The sequence below is a fragment of the Fonsecaea pedrosoi genome (genome assembly GCF_000835455.1).
Source record: "Fonsecaea pedrosoi CBS 271.37 unplaced genomic scaffold supercont1.3, whole genome shotgun sequence".
NCBI lineage: Eukaryota > Fungi > Ascomycota > Eurotiomycetes > Chaetothyriales > Herpotrichiellaceae > Fonsecaea > Fonsecaea pedrosoi.
This window is the reverse complement of record NW_013550613.1, coordinates 3,831,362-3,845,425: the sequence shown is the minus strand read 5'-3', so window position 1 is coordinate 3,845,425 and position 14,064 is coordinate 3,831,362. Positions and strand designations below refer to the sequence as shown.

The 14,064-nt window shown below is 52.2% G+C and overlaps 4 protein-coding genes across 4 annotated transcripts; 2 read left to right on the top strand and 2 right to left on the bottom strand.

Annotated features, from left to right (window-relative positions):
• Window positions 1-480: 480 nt before the first annotated feature.
• Z517_05315 (uncharacterized protein) lies at window positions 481-1,473 on the top strand (the record flags this gene model as incomplete). Its single annotated transcript, XM_013430642.1, has 2 exons — window positions 481-613; window positions 665-1,473. 2 exons carry the CDS (start codon window positions 481-483, stop codon window positions 1,471-1,473), a joined length of 942 nt encoding a protein of 313 aa, XP_013286096.1.
• A 390-nt stretch (window positions 1,474-1,863) lies between these two features.
• Window positions 1,864-3,019, top strand: Z517_05314 (uncharacterized protein; the record flags this gene model as incomplete). Its single annotated transcript, XM_013430641.1, has 2 exons — window positions 1,864-1,935; window positions 1,988-3,019. 2 exons carry the CDS (start codon window positions 1,864-1,866, stop codon window positions 3,017-3,019), a joined length of 1,104 nt encoding a protein of 367 aa, XP_013286095.1.
• Window positions 3,020-5,023: 2,004 nt separating this feature from the next.
• Z517_05313 (uncharacterized protein) lies at window positions 5,024-7,089 on the bottom strand (the record flags this gene model as incomplete). Its single annotated transcript, XM_013430640.1, has 5 exons — window positions 5,024-5,778; window positions 5,855-5,926; window positions 5,985-6,491; window positions 6,549-6,680; window positions 6,729-7,089. The coding sequence occupies 5 exons, from the start codon at window positions 7,087-7,089 to the stop codon at window positions 5,024-5,026; spliced, it is 1,827 nt and encodes a 608-aa protein (XP_013286094.1).
• Window positions 7,090-10,595: 3,506 nt separating this feature from the next.
• Z517_05312 (uncharacterized protein) lies at window positions 10,596-11,424 on the bottom strand (the record flags this gene model as incomplete). Its single annotated transcript, XM_013430639.1, has 3 exons — window positions 10,596-10,747; window positions 10,807-11,200; window positions 11,260-11,424. 3 exons carry the CDS (start codon window positions 11,422-11,424, stop codon window positions 10,596-10,598), a joined length of 711 nt encoding a protein of 236 aa, XP_013286093.1.
• Between the last annotated feature and the right edge of the window lie 2,640 nt (window positions 11,425-14,064).

Sequence of the window (14,064 nt, the reverse complement as noted above, 5' to 3'; positions counted from 1 at the left end):
AAAGATTTCGAAGGGCAAGTACAATTGAGAGAGAGACCTCCGTGCTGCCTGAGCGGGGGAGCGGTGACGGGGTTGATAGAGTGGGCTCTTGTGATTATAGTGCGAGGGTGCTTTTGTGAATGTACTGAAAGGTCAACCGACATCTTGGAATCAATTTGCCGAGCTCGATGTAGGAGTAAATCCACCGACGCTTGACGATGCTTTTGAGAAGGCCGCGGTGCTATTGGATGCATCCTAGGCCATCACGGGGGGCATAACGATGGATCAAGATAGCCAATCACGGTCGTCTCGAAGGAGATCCCCCAAGGTGGGCACAGGGCGGCGTCACCCTCGATCCCAGACGGGGTGAACCGCGAGCAGTTTTCATTCATCTTGGCGACTGCAAACCACTGCGACTGCTGCTCTCCAAGTATTGTTCGATTCAGTCCATTTCCTAGTCCTCCTGGGACGTCCACTCCTTCGACCCAGAATTGCGATGTCATGAGCGACAGACGGAGAATAAATGGGCCTGCAGGCACAACCAGCCCTCCCGTGTTTGCGCCCTACTCGCAGACTGCGACTGCGACAGCTTTGCGACAACGAGTGAGGAAACCAAACGAATTGCGCAAGATATGTACGGTGTTACTCTTCCTTCACTACTGGTCTAAGCTGACACCGAGCGTAGTTCTACAGACCGGGATAGTCCCTTCAGCCAGTGGATCAGCATATCTCGAACTCGAAAGCCCTCCGGAGCCTAGACTCTCTCTTGTTCCTACATCCTCCACCATAAAGTTGTCATGCTCTGTACATGGGCCGAAACCGTTACCGAGAACCGCATCATTCTCGCCGAACGCACAACTGAGCGCAGCTGTCAAATTTGCTCCGTTTGCGACTCGTGTCCGGCAAGGTTACGTACCCAGCCAGACCGAAAAAGATTTGGGGTTGCACCTGGAAAATGCTTTAAAAGGGGTCCTCCTGCCAGACCGATGGCCAAAGAGTGCTGTTGACGTCGCAGTAACAGTCCTCGAAGGAGAAGATGACCAAGGGGAGGGAGATCGATTTGCGGGGCTAGGACTTTTCAACCTGCTGGCAGCGGCAATCAATGTGGCTATGGCGGCTTTGGCCGATGCGAAGATCGACTGTTTAGATCTGTTGGCTGCGGGCGTCGGAGCTGTCGTACCTGGACCCGACTCAAAGCCCCTGCGCGTGCTAGATCCTGCCGCTGTCGAGCACGATGATATACGGTCAAGCTGCGTGGTCGGCTATTTACCGTCGAGGGATGAGATTGTGGAATTATGGTCTAACGGATCTGTATCAACACAAAATGCTAATACATCAATTGGGTTCGACGAAATGGTGGATGCTGCCATTGCGGCTGCCAGGGGAGCCCAGACTGTCATCAAGGAAGCCTTGGTCGAGTCTATGACACGAAATCAGATGGCAGGCAAGAAACCCAGTCAGGGAGAAACGAATGACGTTGAAATGAAAACATGAATTGTCTGAAACCCTATTGAGGCGAATGAGTCGAATGAGTTCCATTGATCACGGCCAGACTATTGATTGTCCTTCCAGCAGAAACCCGCGGCTTCTGCGACTTTACACCAACTGAAGTGGAATTGAGAGAGGGAGAGCCGCAACCTCATCCGTACCTGAAATTACCTCTGGCTCACTTTCGCCTCATTCTCATCGACAAACGTTCCTCTGAGACTGATCGCAGACTTATTTAGACCTTGCTACCTCTATCTCTCTCCGCGACCAGGCGTTGGCTCTTTATTGTCTGCTCAACTCGTTTCCCTCGGTTTCACTCTCCCAAATCCCTATCCTATCCCTCCCCGACTCAACACACCCTCCTCTGCAAGTCTAAGCAACGAAAAACTCGCCGTCATGGCTCCTGCATACCAAGCTGACGACAACGTCGTCTTTCTGTACCATTGTCTCGCAAATGCCGCTGGAAAGGTACATACAACGACGATAGCTCTCTTAATACACCTCAACTAACATCTGATAGATCGACTGGAATGCTGTGGCCATGGCGACAGGATCGACTAGGGGAGCAGTGGAGATTCGCTGGAGGCGACTCAAGAAGAAGATTGAAGGCGACACAGTCGCAGCACAACCAGTTACTGCAACACCTGCCCAATCAGCTACCACACCACCTCCGCAACCTGCTCAAAGACCGAAGGCTGGTCAGGGAAAGAAGAAGACTGCCGCAAGCCGCAAGCGCAAGATCGAAGCTGTCGAGGATGAAGACGACGAAGACGACGCAGATGCCGCAGGACCTCCTCAAGTCGACGGCCAGGTTGACTTTAGGGCGTCTTCGTCTCGCCGTCGCACCAGGGGAAAGAAGTTGAATTTTAACATCAAGGCTTGCTTGGACAGTGATGTTGATTCTAGCGCCATTCTGTCTTCGGGAGGCGACGAGGACTACGTTGCTGATGTCAAAGTGGTCAAGTCAGAAGACGACGATTCGCTTATTTCCAACTCGGGGGATGATCGGAAGGCGAAGGCGAAAGCGAAGCGGATCAAGAAATCGCAGCCATTGTCCACCAAAGCGGCAGCACCCGTGAGACCGAATGATGTTCGACCAAATCTCCCTGCTGTATCCAAAGGAAACACTCAGTCCAGCATGCATCCTTGTGACAGACCACTTCCAAGCATCGAGTACTCTCCGCCAGCTACTCCATTGAGTGGTGTCTTCATGGATGGGCAGCAAGGACTTGTCAATGCCGACAGCGAAATCGCTCTGGAGAGCCTGAAACCCGGGATGATAATCACGCTGCCTCCAAAAGGCCGGGCTCATATTTCCAAGAGCATCCCCGACGACGCGGTAACCAAGCGAGAGTCGTCATTCTCTCTCATCTCGGCCTCGTCCGTATCTGCCACGAGATTTTCCACGGCTACAGACTCTGTCAACCAGATGCTTCAACAGGAGCTGGCTAATCATGTCGAAATCCGACCCGAGGACAGTGCCTCCAACGTTGCTGGTCATGCAGAAGAAGACTCGATCCCTGCGAGGGATATGCCCACAGGTAAGGTTTGAGTGGTCGTCTTGTAGACGACAGCATCCCTTGTTTTCGTGGCTAATCCTTTCTTCCTCCACAGGTATTATGACAAACACTGTCAGATTCCTGAAAGGTCTATTGTCTCCTTGAACGTGGCAGTTGGGAGCAAATCGAAGAGGCGAAGCCTTGATTCGTCGACACGCAACATCTGAAGACGGCATTGCTTATGAGAAAGAGATAACAATTTAGGGGGCGAATGGTGACAACATAAGCGGATGGGTGGGCTTTTCGAGCTCTCGACGATTGATCACTGAGTGTTAGTGAATGTGAGGGCTTTGGGGTACCATAGTCGAGCGGCATTGACCATGAGGGCGAAGATTCATACCAAGACACGGATACTTTCTATCAACACAACAAATAAAATCAACACAAAGTCGGCGCTGGAACTTTGAATTTGGAACTGCAACAAAAGCAGAGGCTGAGGCTGAAAGCCGCGAGAGATTATGAGAACATTTCAAGCCCACCTCGTTGGGCGACATGGTTAACATCTTGTGCTCGTTGCTCGAAGAAACTACAAAGAGCTAGCTGGACATTCGATCTCGATTTGATTTGATAGCTCTTCTTTTCAATCCCATTTACATCTTATTGACTGTTTGCTATTGACTATTGGTCACCGACCACGACCACGACTGACTGATAGCACTTGTCGTTTTCTCTGCAAATATTCTTTTCCACGCCGCTGAATGCAGGAAGCGCTCTGCACTCAGCAAGCATTCCTTGGTATTGATGTCTTCCTATACACTGCTCACTCTGCTTTTTACAGAACTGCGTAGGTAGGTAGGTACATAATGAGAGTAAGTGAGTGGTTTTTGAGACTATACAAGGAAGAGTCGAAGCGCAGTTTTATCATTAATGTATTGAGAAGTATTGCCACTATCCATACCGTGTCAGTGGGTTGTATGGTACGACATGACACGAGCTGGTGGCCAATTCATGACTTGACATGCAAGGTCTCAGTCTCAGTTCTCGCGCTCTTGATACCTATGAAGGTATGAGAGACCCTTTTCTCCCTTTGTGATCGATCAGCCCATTAAGAAGGATCTATCCTTCCAGCATCCCAGCATTCAGCATCTATCAGTCATCGTCCAGCATTCATGACCTGTCTGTCTCTCTGTCTGTGTGTCTCTTTCTGTCGTTCATTCGATATTGCACTGTCTATTATCAGCACCCAATCAGTCATTACCCTGTTGAACGATTCCGGTTCGATCCAGCCCAGTCGAGTCCAGCCCGACAAGCACGCGACTGCGCCCGAGCAAAGTAAACAAACGCCGTCATGATATCCTGGCATGCCATGCTACACCAAGAACAATCCATCCTAATCAATCCCCAATTGAGTTCAATCCCTTTTTCCTCTTCCTGCACACTCATGCACATGCGCAGGATAGGATCGCACAAAAAAAAAAAAATTGGCGAGATGATCCGCATCCCTCTTCTCTCCTCTCTCTGGAGTTTTGGGATCGTGCCAACGGAAAACACACGCACAAAGCATTGTCTGTGGGAGTTTCCCTTCTTTTTTCTCTCTCTCTGTGTTTCTCCGCATTTTCCGCTTTATTTTTTCTGTCCCTCTTTCAAGGGTTGGACTCGTTCTTCGCCGGAGGTGGAGGGAGTGTCATCTTTGACAGTTTTTCTTGAGACGACCTGCGGTATTTCATCTTTGGAGATTACCCTCTTCGCGGGTGTTTGCTGTGATCTTTGTGTGTGAGTGGAAGGCGAAATGAAATTGCGAGGGAAGAAAGCTATGCCTCATCTGCCACTCTTCTTTCGCGCGTGTAGTGCAGAGCACTCTGGTCCTGTGAGAAACTTCGTCTCAATCGGCCAGTGGAGCGCTCTGTGTAGCTGGCTGATCTGAATCGACGATTCAAGCCATCAAATAGTCCTTTCGGATTTTATGAAAGGAAGTTCTGCTGCTTTTCCCTTCTCATTCTCATCTTGGTTCGGATTCGTGTGAACTCTTCGGAAAGGGACACCGCGATCAGGGCTGTTCAATCACCGTGCACGCCGATCCACTCGCTGCATGGGCAGAGGACGTCGCCGTAGATGGTGCACAGTTTGCTGCACCAGCAGAAGTCCCAGCAGACGCAGATACGCGCGGCAATGTAGTCTTCCAAGCTCATGAATCCCTGGTAGTAGCGGTACTGGCCCACGGAGACGCCCTCGAGTCGCGCGGCGGCACACTCACGGTGGATTTCCCGACGAAGGGTCTCTTCGACGTCGGAGCGGATGTCGCCCAGGGATGCGGCGTGCGCGGCACAGCGTTCGGCGTGGGTGAGGGCGGCAGAGCGCACGGGGAGAGCGTCCAGGTCGGCCTTGGTGTAGTTCTTGGACGGGTAGGTCGGGTCCTCGACAAAGTTTGTGTGCGTGAACTCGTTGTTCGGGTGGAGCGGGTCACCCATGGTGAAGGGGGTTGGCGCACCCAGGGTCGCGCTGTTGGCGGCGCGCACGTGGAGGTAGTCGGCTTCGTACGATTCAAACTGGCCTGGGTAGCCGCTCAAGCCGCCGGAGGTGAGGCGTTTGCGCTTGAGAGCCAGGGCAGCGTCGGAGTCGTCATCTTCGCAGGTGATGTCGGTGAACTCGGTGCTGGAGCTGTTGTGGCTGCGGCTGTCGCAGGAGGAGGCAGATGAGCTGTCGTCGGAGATGGAGCCAGACATTGAGACGACGCGGCTGCTGTTGACATCTTGATCAACAAGTTTCTCAGCCACGCGAATCTTCTTGGTGAAGAGGAGATGGATATTGTCGTCTGTATTCACCAGTTAGAAATTTTGGAGGAGACTCAGGGGTTGAGCACCAAAAGGTGTTCGCAATAGAATACTAACCATCAGATGTCCGCTCATGCTCATTGCCCGTGGATCTGGTCACGAATGAGTCGCGAGCATTCCTCTTCTTGACTGGAGAGACTTTGTTAGTACTTTGGAAAGGAGAAACGTAGTATTTCATAAAACTCACCTTTCTTCCGGATCGTCAACGGACGCGGAGCTTGGACGGGTTGGACAGGTTGGTTAGTCGGCAAGGTGATGATACCGTCGGCAGTGTAGTATGAATCAGGAAAGGAGGGATCTCGAAGGAAGCCTTTGACCTTGTTCTTCCGAGATTTGGGCTGGAGAATGGGCTTGTCGTCGCTGGACTGGTTGTCTTCGTTTGAGGAAGTTTGCTTGCCGAGTAATTGGACCGACAAGTCTTCAGGCTCGGGAACTTTGGAGTTGGCGGCCAGAGTAGTCCTCTGAGCTTTGTCTGGTGCCCACAGCTGAGGCCAGTCTTCCAGACCTTCTTTTCGATCGGCAAAGCCATCCTCATCGACCACCGGAATGTGATCTGGAGAGGGCCCCTCTCTCGCCTCGACACCGCCAAAGAACGACTCAGTAGCCTTTTCCTTCTCCAACTCTTCCTCCACGTCAATGTAAAGACGCCCTTCGAGGCCTGTGCCAAGAGCTGCAAAGTGGTTGTCAATGACATCTAGTCAAGTTCGGTTAGTGAAGGCACAGAGCAGAGAAGTTCAATATGATGCCATACCTTTGGTGGTCACGTCCACACCAGCTCGGGCGAAGGCAAACTGGGCTAGTTCGGGTGTGTCGAGGATGAAACCTGAATTGGGGGAATTGGACGTCCTAGTTTGAACCTCATTGGCCTCCAGTTCATGGACAACTGAATAATTGTTAGAAATTCCAATGTGAGTGGACAGTATGAGCTTACCTTGTGCATTGTTGTCGTGTGCTTCGAATGTTCGTGTCATTGACTCGTCAGACATCTTCACTTTCAGACCAGCGTCCGCGAACATGTACTCGAAATATGGAGGTTGAGGGAGAGGAGGGAGGGGTTTGTTGAGAAAATATTCATCCTCGCTTCTTGCTTGGGATTCCGACGTGCCAGTGGAGGCGAGAGAAGAACGACCACTTCTGCCAAAACTGCGGGAATTGAAGCTGAGTTTCTTGTACCAGGATTTGTTGCGGCGTTCAGGAGAAGTGACTTCGGAGTCCAATGGAGGCTCCATGTCTTCGACTCTTCTCTTCTCAGGATCAGGGAGTCCAACGTAAGGTGCGCTGAAGACAGGCATCTTGCGTTGCCAAATCACTGGCTGGGCCGATCTCACTTGAGAGAAATTGAGTTGATGGGAGAGAGTCTTGATTGCACGACTGGGCTGTTGCGATCACAATGGAACATGAATAGAGAGACAGATACAACGACACATTGGACTTTGCAAGGTAGATGGAGGATTGTAGAAAGGTGAGAGAAAGAGAACGCAATGACATTGAAGAGATTTCAACTTCATCAGTGTGAATATTCACCTCATTGACCCAAGGGGGAACCATCTCTTCCCAGCCGCTTGATATTTCTTCACTGTCAACTTCTTCTGAGCCAATGGGTGGACGGCTATTGAAGAAATTTTTCAATTGTGCCGGTGAATGAATCGAGGTGCGGCGCAAAATGAACAATAGGAGTGTAAGTCGAGCCTTGGGGTGTGGCAGAAGGCTTCAGGGAGGCATTCCATCTTGGCTGTCATTTTCACAGCAGCGTGTCGATTACAGCCATCTCAACTGGATGCCACTATAGTGACGGTGTCGTTCAGTCGTCCTCACCGACTCTGGACTTACCGTCTCTGCGCTTGACGGACATAACAATGTAAGCCACAGGCATCCGCTTCTCGCCCAAGTCTTCTGCTTTCTCGATCGCATTTGAAGTTGTCCATAATGCTGCCAGAGTCCAGTATTCAAACTGTAGGGCCATTACTACTTCCTTTCGAAATTGGGTGCAAAATCTTCTGTCCTCTTCTCTTTTCAGTCTTCTTCCTGAAGCAACAGCAGGCCCGTGGAAGAGGGAGAGGTCTAGACAAAGTTGTGGAGCTAAGGAGGTTCGGATGGCATACGTTCCGATCAGAGTTTGCATGGGAGCTTCAGCTTTCAGCATACTGTAGGATGGGATTTCTGGCATACTGTGTTTCATGATACTCAAGGGAAGGAAGTCAGGGGGAATGATGGATCTGAGGCGCGCACAAGCTGTCGATCCGGGACAGCGGAGAGGCGAGATGGTGCCGCGCGTGGGAAATGCCAAGTGATGGTCAAGCTGCTCGCGCCTCACCCCCGATCGGGTCGAGGGTGATGCCGCCCTGTGCTCACTCCGGTCGCTCGCGAGTCAGGGTGAGCTAGAATTCGCCCTTGCTGGGAAGGGGACGGGAGGTATATTGACACAGAACACCTCTCGCCGCGTTCGCGAGTTTCCTTTTCTTCCGCCCAGGTTTCTCGACGTTGCTCGTGAGTCCTTGTACGTCCCACTCGACCACTCAACTCCTTGACCTCTTGAAGCAAATGACTTCCCTCCTTTCTGCGAGTCCTCCCCGTCGAGCGACCACCTTCCACCAATTCTACCCACCCTCTACCTTCCGAAGAGAATGCAGGCCTCTCTGAGCGCTCGAGCGGGCTCACAACCACTCTCCCGCCCCGTACCGGACTTCTCGCCCTAGTCTCCGAATAGGGCGCCACCGCTATCTACACAACGAGAGCGGTGACACTCTCGGCGTGCCCGCCTGTCTACTTTCAGACTGTGTCGTGGGGACGGGGTTCTCAGTCAGAAGATGGTGGTGATTCTGTCCCTCTCGGAGGCGATCCAGGTGATCGCTTGAATAGGACTACATATGGCACACTACGACACAATTGAGACTGTACATATTCTGCGAGTAAATCGAACGGCCTAGCGATCGGCCAATGGCGGAAATACTTCACGGATGGGCATAGGCAACTGAGTCACTGGGCTGACGAAGATCTGCCAACTTTGCAGAACGGAACTATGCAAGAGCCGGTCTCATGGGCGGCTGAATCGTTCAGATTCTGCCTGACAGCGACTATACTTGGGGCTGAGTCAAGGAGGAACGCACAGTTCTTCCATCCTGCAGATCCATTGAACAGACGGGATCCGTGCATGGAAAAAGAGCAAGAGAGCAGACACCGTCGGGCATGCGCCTCAGCCGCAGTAATGAGTGCTCTACGCTGATGTGGTCGAAAGCTGGAAACATACCCAGACTAGACACCGTGGGCAGGATCGACTCGACCTTCGAAGGGCAGGGAATCAGGCCTGGGGAATGAGGACTCAAATTCAGCCGGGCCAGAACGAGAGAAAGGAGCAGCAGAGGGAGACGACCAGAACCGAGCGCCGGGTTTCGAATCGCTCAGCAAGGAAATCGGTGGCGATGTGCAACAATCGCGGGATTAGTGCTCGAATGGATCCCACTCGAGGATTCTGGTCTCTATCCTCTGTCCTCGATCACAATCTGCTCTTGAAGCCTCTCCTCAGAACCGCAAGAAGGGTGGAATCAAGACTCATTTGACTTCCCGCGCGATTTTCCCTGATCAGCATACCTACGAGGCCCACGATGTTTTGACCACGACCATCAGACCATCTTGAGCTGCGAAGAACGCCGAGATCAGGAAGTGATTGATCGACATCTCTCAGGACTCTGGCGTAGTCTACGACGCCGATACGCCCCTCGACCGCGTTGGTAACTCTTCTATGTCGATGTCCTTCCCCTCCCAGGTCCGGGAAGGACCCTCTGGAGGAGGAGGCCATCAGGCCACAAAAGACTAAAGGACACGTGGTATCGCTTCTCCATTTCGCGACTCATTCACACTTCACCCGTCCTGTGCAGCGAGACCTCTTTCTTGACAGCCACCCTACGCGGCGAACTTCAGACAGATTAAAAACATTCATTATGGCGGTCAAGAGAAACAGCCCGAACCTCGACCTCGGAGGCGCACTGTGTGCTTTCCACGTGCCCTCTATCTCGGTCCATTTCACCCTCTTCGTTCTCTCCTTCTACGCCTTCTGACGCCGCCAGTCGCTCGGCTTGCAATCTGATTGGCGAAAGCCACCTGTGATCAATTTTTCTCGGCTATTTCTCCGGTATTGGGGGAGGCGAACTGCTGTCCATCGATTGCGCCGCGCGGCTGGGGAGCTGTGCATCCGCCTTGAATACTTGCAGAAGCATGTTGCCATGCTCCATCTAGTCGTGAGGGAAACCGGTGTGACGATCCCTGGGGTTGTCTCACGCCGTACACAGTTGGTAAGGCTAGCACGAAGCTAGTGCAGTGTCTGGACTCAACACCGTGTGAGTTCTCATTCAGCCAGCACTCGCTGCGTCATGCAGGTTGGGTGTCCAGCCTAACGTCCCTTCCTCGAAAGTCCAGGGCCTCAAAGGACGTGCATCCGGGTGGCGTCATACCCCTGCAACCCGCGGTATCGAATACAAAGCCATGTACGCATACGGGGCCGATTCGAGAAGTCAAATGTACGTATCGTGCGTTAGGCATCACAACAACGGACCTTAGAGCAAAGGCTCTCGCCCGGATGCAGATAGACTGCAGCAACGTTTGGATTCCATGGTGAAAACTTCCTTCCGGACACACTGATATCCCCTACCAGAAAGTCCAGGGCCACGTCCGGCCTGATCGTGTTGTGGATGGTTGATGGATCGATCTGCCTGGTCTTCTATGGAATTTGAGATCACTCAGCCGGGTTTTCAGAGTCGGACGCTTCAGCGCCAGCATCTTCCAGTTTTGAAACTTTTTGCGTCTAAGGGCTTGTAGGTCCCCCAAACTTCAGGAAGGCGTTCTCCTTCCCGTCAACATGAGTGATTCCAGCTGCATTGTAATCTCTCCTGATAGCTTCCTCAACCTCTGCTCCAGGCTTCCAGACCAGTCTCGTTGAGGGGCGTGCTCTCCCATCTGCCTTCAGGTCAGCGCTCTGTTCTGGTCAATTCCTGTTTCCCACCATCACTCCTTACCCTGACGTGCTGATGAACGCCCAGGAGTCCCTTCATCCGCCTTGCCTCTCCACAAAGCCTTCAACCGCCGTGCTGCCTTCTTCTCTCTCCTGTAGGCCTGCTGGTCGACACGATAGCGGCGAAACTTGGCATTTCGACCCGGGCCTTCCTCGCTTGTGACAGTCCTTGAGTAATATATTTGCACCAGTCTGCGTGGCTTTGTATCTTCGTCAGATGACCAAGGATTGCGACTGGCACATACACCATCAACTTGGACGGTTTGATGCAATCTCCGTTGGCCTTCACCCTCCACCACTCTCGCCTTTTTCAATGACTCTAGGAGGACTGAGAATGAGGGTAATGTTGGTGCTTCTGTGCTCGCCGTCGAGGACGGCGCCGACGAAAATGTCCGATGCTGTGTGACATTAGCACCGAAGCAAGGAAAATAAGCGACAATTGTTCAGTAATGCTCACAGATTTATCAGCCATGAAGCTGATATCCATTATGCCCACTTGCTCGGGTGTCGACAAACATTTCGTCAAGGGTGAGACCGCAGATGCGGCCGTACTGTGCACGCTTTCGGTTTCAGCAACGCTGGAAAGTGCTGGGCCTCGATAGCGCCTCGTACGATTTGACATTTTTTTCAACGCCCTCGACCGCCTGACCGCGGTCACACGTCCACCACAGGGAGAGTAGAATGAGTCAGTCAGATTTTTTGGAGGTTTCGCACCAGACGTCTCTCTCCATTTTGTGAAGAGTTGATACGAGGCACTGGATTTCCTTACTTGCCATCGAATATGTCGAGTTTAGAGTCTACATGTCCGATATTAACCCAGCAGTTAGTCGTACTATTATATGCGAGTCTTCAACGAAACATCAACGCAGGTGAGAGGACCGCAAGCAGCAGGTAGGTGTCCATATGGACACCTTCAAATTTTGCCTTGATTGCGAGGGGCGGCACTTCCACTGAAACAGTTCGCCAACTAGGTAAGCCACGGAGAGAGGCCTGTGCGAGTTTGACATGGGTCGAGGCATGCAAAGGGATGCTCTCGGCTTTCATCTGTCAAACAGCTCGCCCTTAGGCTAGAGGAACAGGAAGTGGCTTGAGCCGAGGGTGCTCTCCACTCTCGGCTCGATCGATCTAGGGTGATATCTCTCAGGAGTTCCTAGCTATATCGCTCCCATGGGTGGGAATGAAAAGAAGATTAGAGCGGGAGGGGGAGACGATGGTCGAGGGCTTCTTCCACATGGGGTCTACAGCGATTGGCAAACAGGCGTGTTATCCGAAATCTGTGAACGTGACGAAACTACATTGGTCGACCGAGGGGGAACGAGGTGCATAGGACTATCGGGCCCACGAAGCGGTGGGCCTCCCTTGTGCTATGGTCTTCAAGGCAGCAGACAGTGAACAGGGATCCTGCTCTAGTGGGGGAGTAGGGCCAAGGAGAGCGGCCGCTCGATTGAATGGTTATATGAGGCATTGACTCGTAGGGGGACGAAAGTATTGCCGGTCAGACACAGAAATTATTTCACCGACGACAAAAGCGGTATCGTCGGTAACCCTCTAGCCTCGCGCACAATTCAAACAATTCGGTCTGCTTGACTCGACGTCACCCTGCTTAGACACATATCTCAAACTATGTGACTGGAAGCCCTCCTGAAAAGGAACCTGAAAAGGAAGAGTGAGGAGCAACTGAGGCAGTCAGGGGGCGAGAAGGAAACACACGACGACTTGGCTCAGATTCGGAAGGAAATGAGTCAGCTCGGTCCCGCCAAACCAAGAGCGCATTTTTGCTGAGAAGAGTGCTCGTCGAAGAAAACGTCCATTCTGCTGTCATCAATCACTTAATCTTCCAAGGTGTTCTGTCCCAGTCCTGAAGATGAATCCAGGTACCATCGGTATCAAGTGCCGGCTCCACCAGCTTGATGCAAATATGTCCAGTGGGCGCTACCAGCAAAGCGCAGGTGCCATTTCTGTCTCCATCGACATTCCAGTATCCCAGTGTTCCTTCAATGGGCTCTCCTTCCTGGTCGATGAGCTTCTCTCCCCCTGACATCGACGAGATTGATCTTTGCAAGCGATCCGGGGGAACCAAAAGATCGAAAGGTGGAACGAGGCTGTGTTCTGTGTCCTCCCTATTGGAGCGAGCTTGGGTCGTCTACCGTGACGCTGTCAAGTCTCTTTCTCCGGTGTGGAAAGGACACGGCGTGCATGGCTTGAGCACGCGCTTCGTGTTCTTGCGGTTTGTCCCGAAGGTTGGCTTGGTCATGAGGAACACACACTGAGCTTCGTCCTGCTTGCCTCCATATGAAGTGGACTAAGAGAAATGGCGGTGTGCTGCCACGCCACGAAAGAACAAAGACGAACGGGTGCAAGATGGCGAAGTGAATGTAAGGCAACCAGATTGGGAATACCAACGCCTTTATGCGTCTGAGGCCTTGATCAACTCTCTTGGTATCGACAAAGTACAGAGCATGCTCAAGCAAGTCACATTTGGCCGCCAAGGGGGCGGGTAAGCACCCTGCCCACCTGAGTTGCCATGATCTATTGGATCTAATCCTTTCGTTTTGAGGGACGCGTCGCTGTCCCTCTTCCCCTCGCGGCGGTGACGATGTGTTGATGCAAGGATGACATGGCAATCAAAGTGGCGGTTAGAGCGGACGCTAGCACTGATTTCAGCTTGCACAATTCTACAAGCCTAAATCAGCCTAGTTTCTTCTTCGGACTCATACACTTCTGGCAATTGTCGTTCAGAAACTGATTCTGTCCTGGAACCTCTCGTTGAAATGGACGAGCAAGCTACTCGTGGAGATCAAACAACTTCAGAATATGTGTCGTTCCTGCAAAATACCATAGCTCAATTGCTCAAGCACCATCGTAATGTGCATAGAGATTGCACCCACCTTCCATCAACAGGCAACTAACTCAACGATTCCGAGCTCTGGAACCAAACCACGCCGCCAGCGGTGTCAACAGGTCGACTGGATGAGTCTAGGTCATTGGATCGACACCCTGTTCCAAATGAGACGCCTACAGTACACGGGCAGAGCAGGCGCGAAACACTCGAGATTGTTCTATGTAACCCTTCGGAGCAGCCATACCATCCGCGGAAGACTGGAGCAGGTCAATGGAAGAACTTCGCCAATAGGTTGATCGAGCTTACCCCGAATGCGAAAGATTGGTGGATATAAATGAAAGAGATGGGCCTTCAGCAAGTTATGGAAACGGGCGCGGCTGCGTAGTTCGTTCTCGGCGGTCGCTCTTTGGCTGTGAGCGA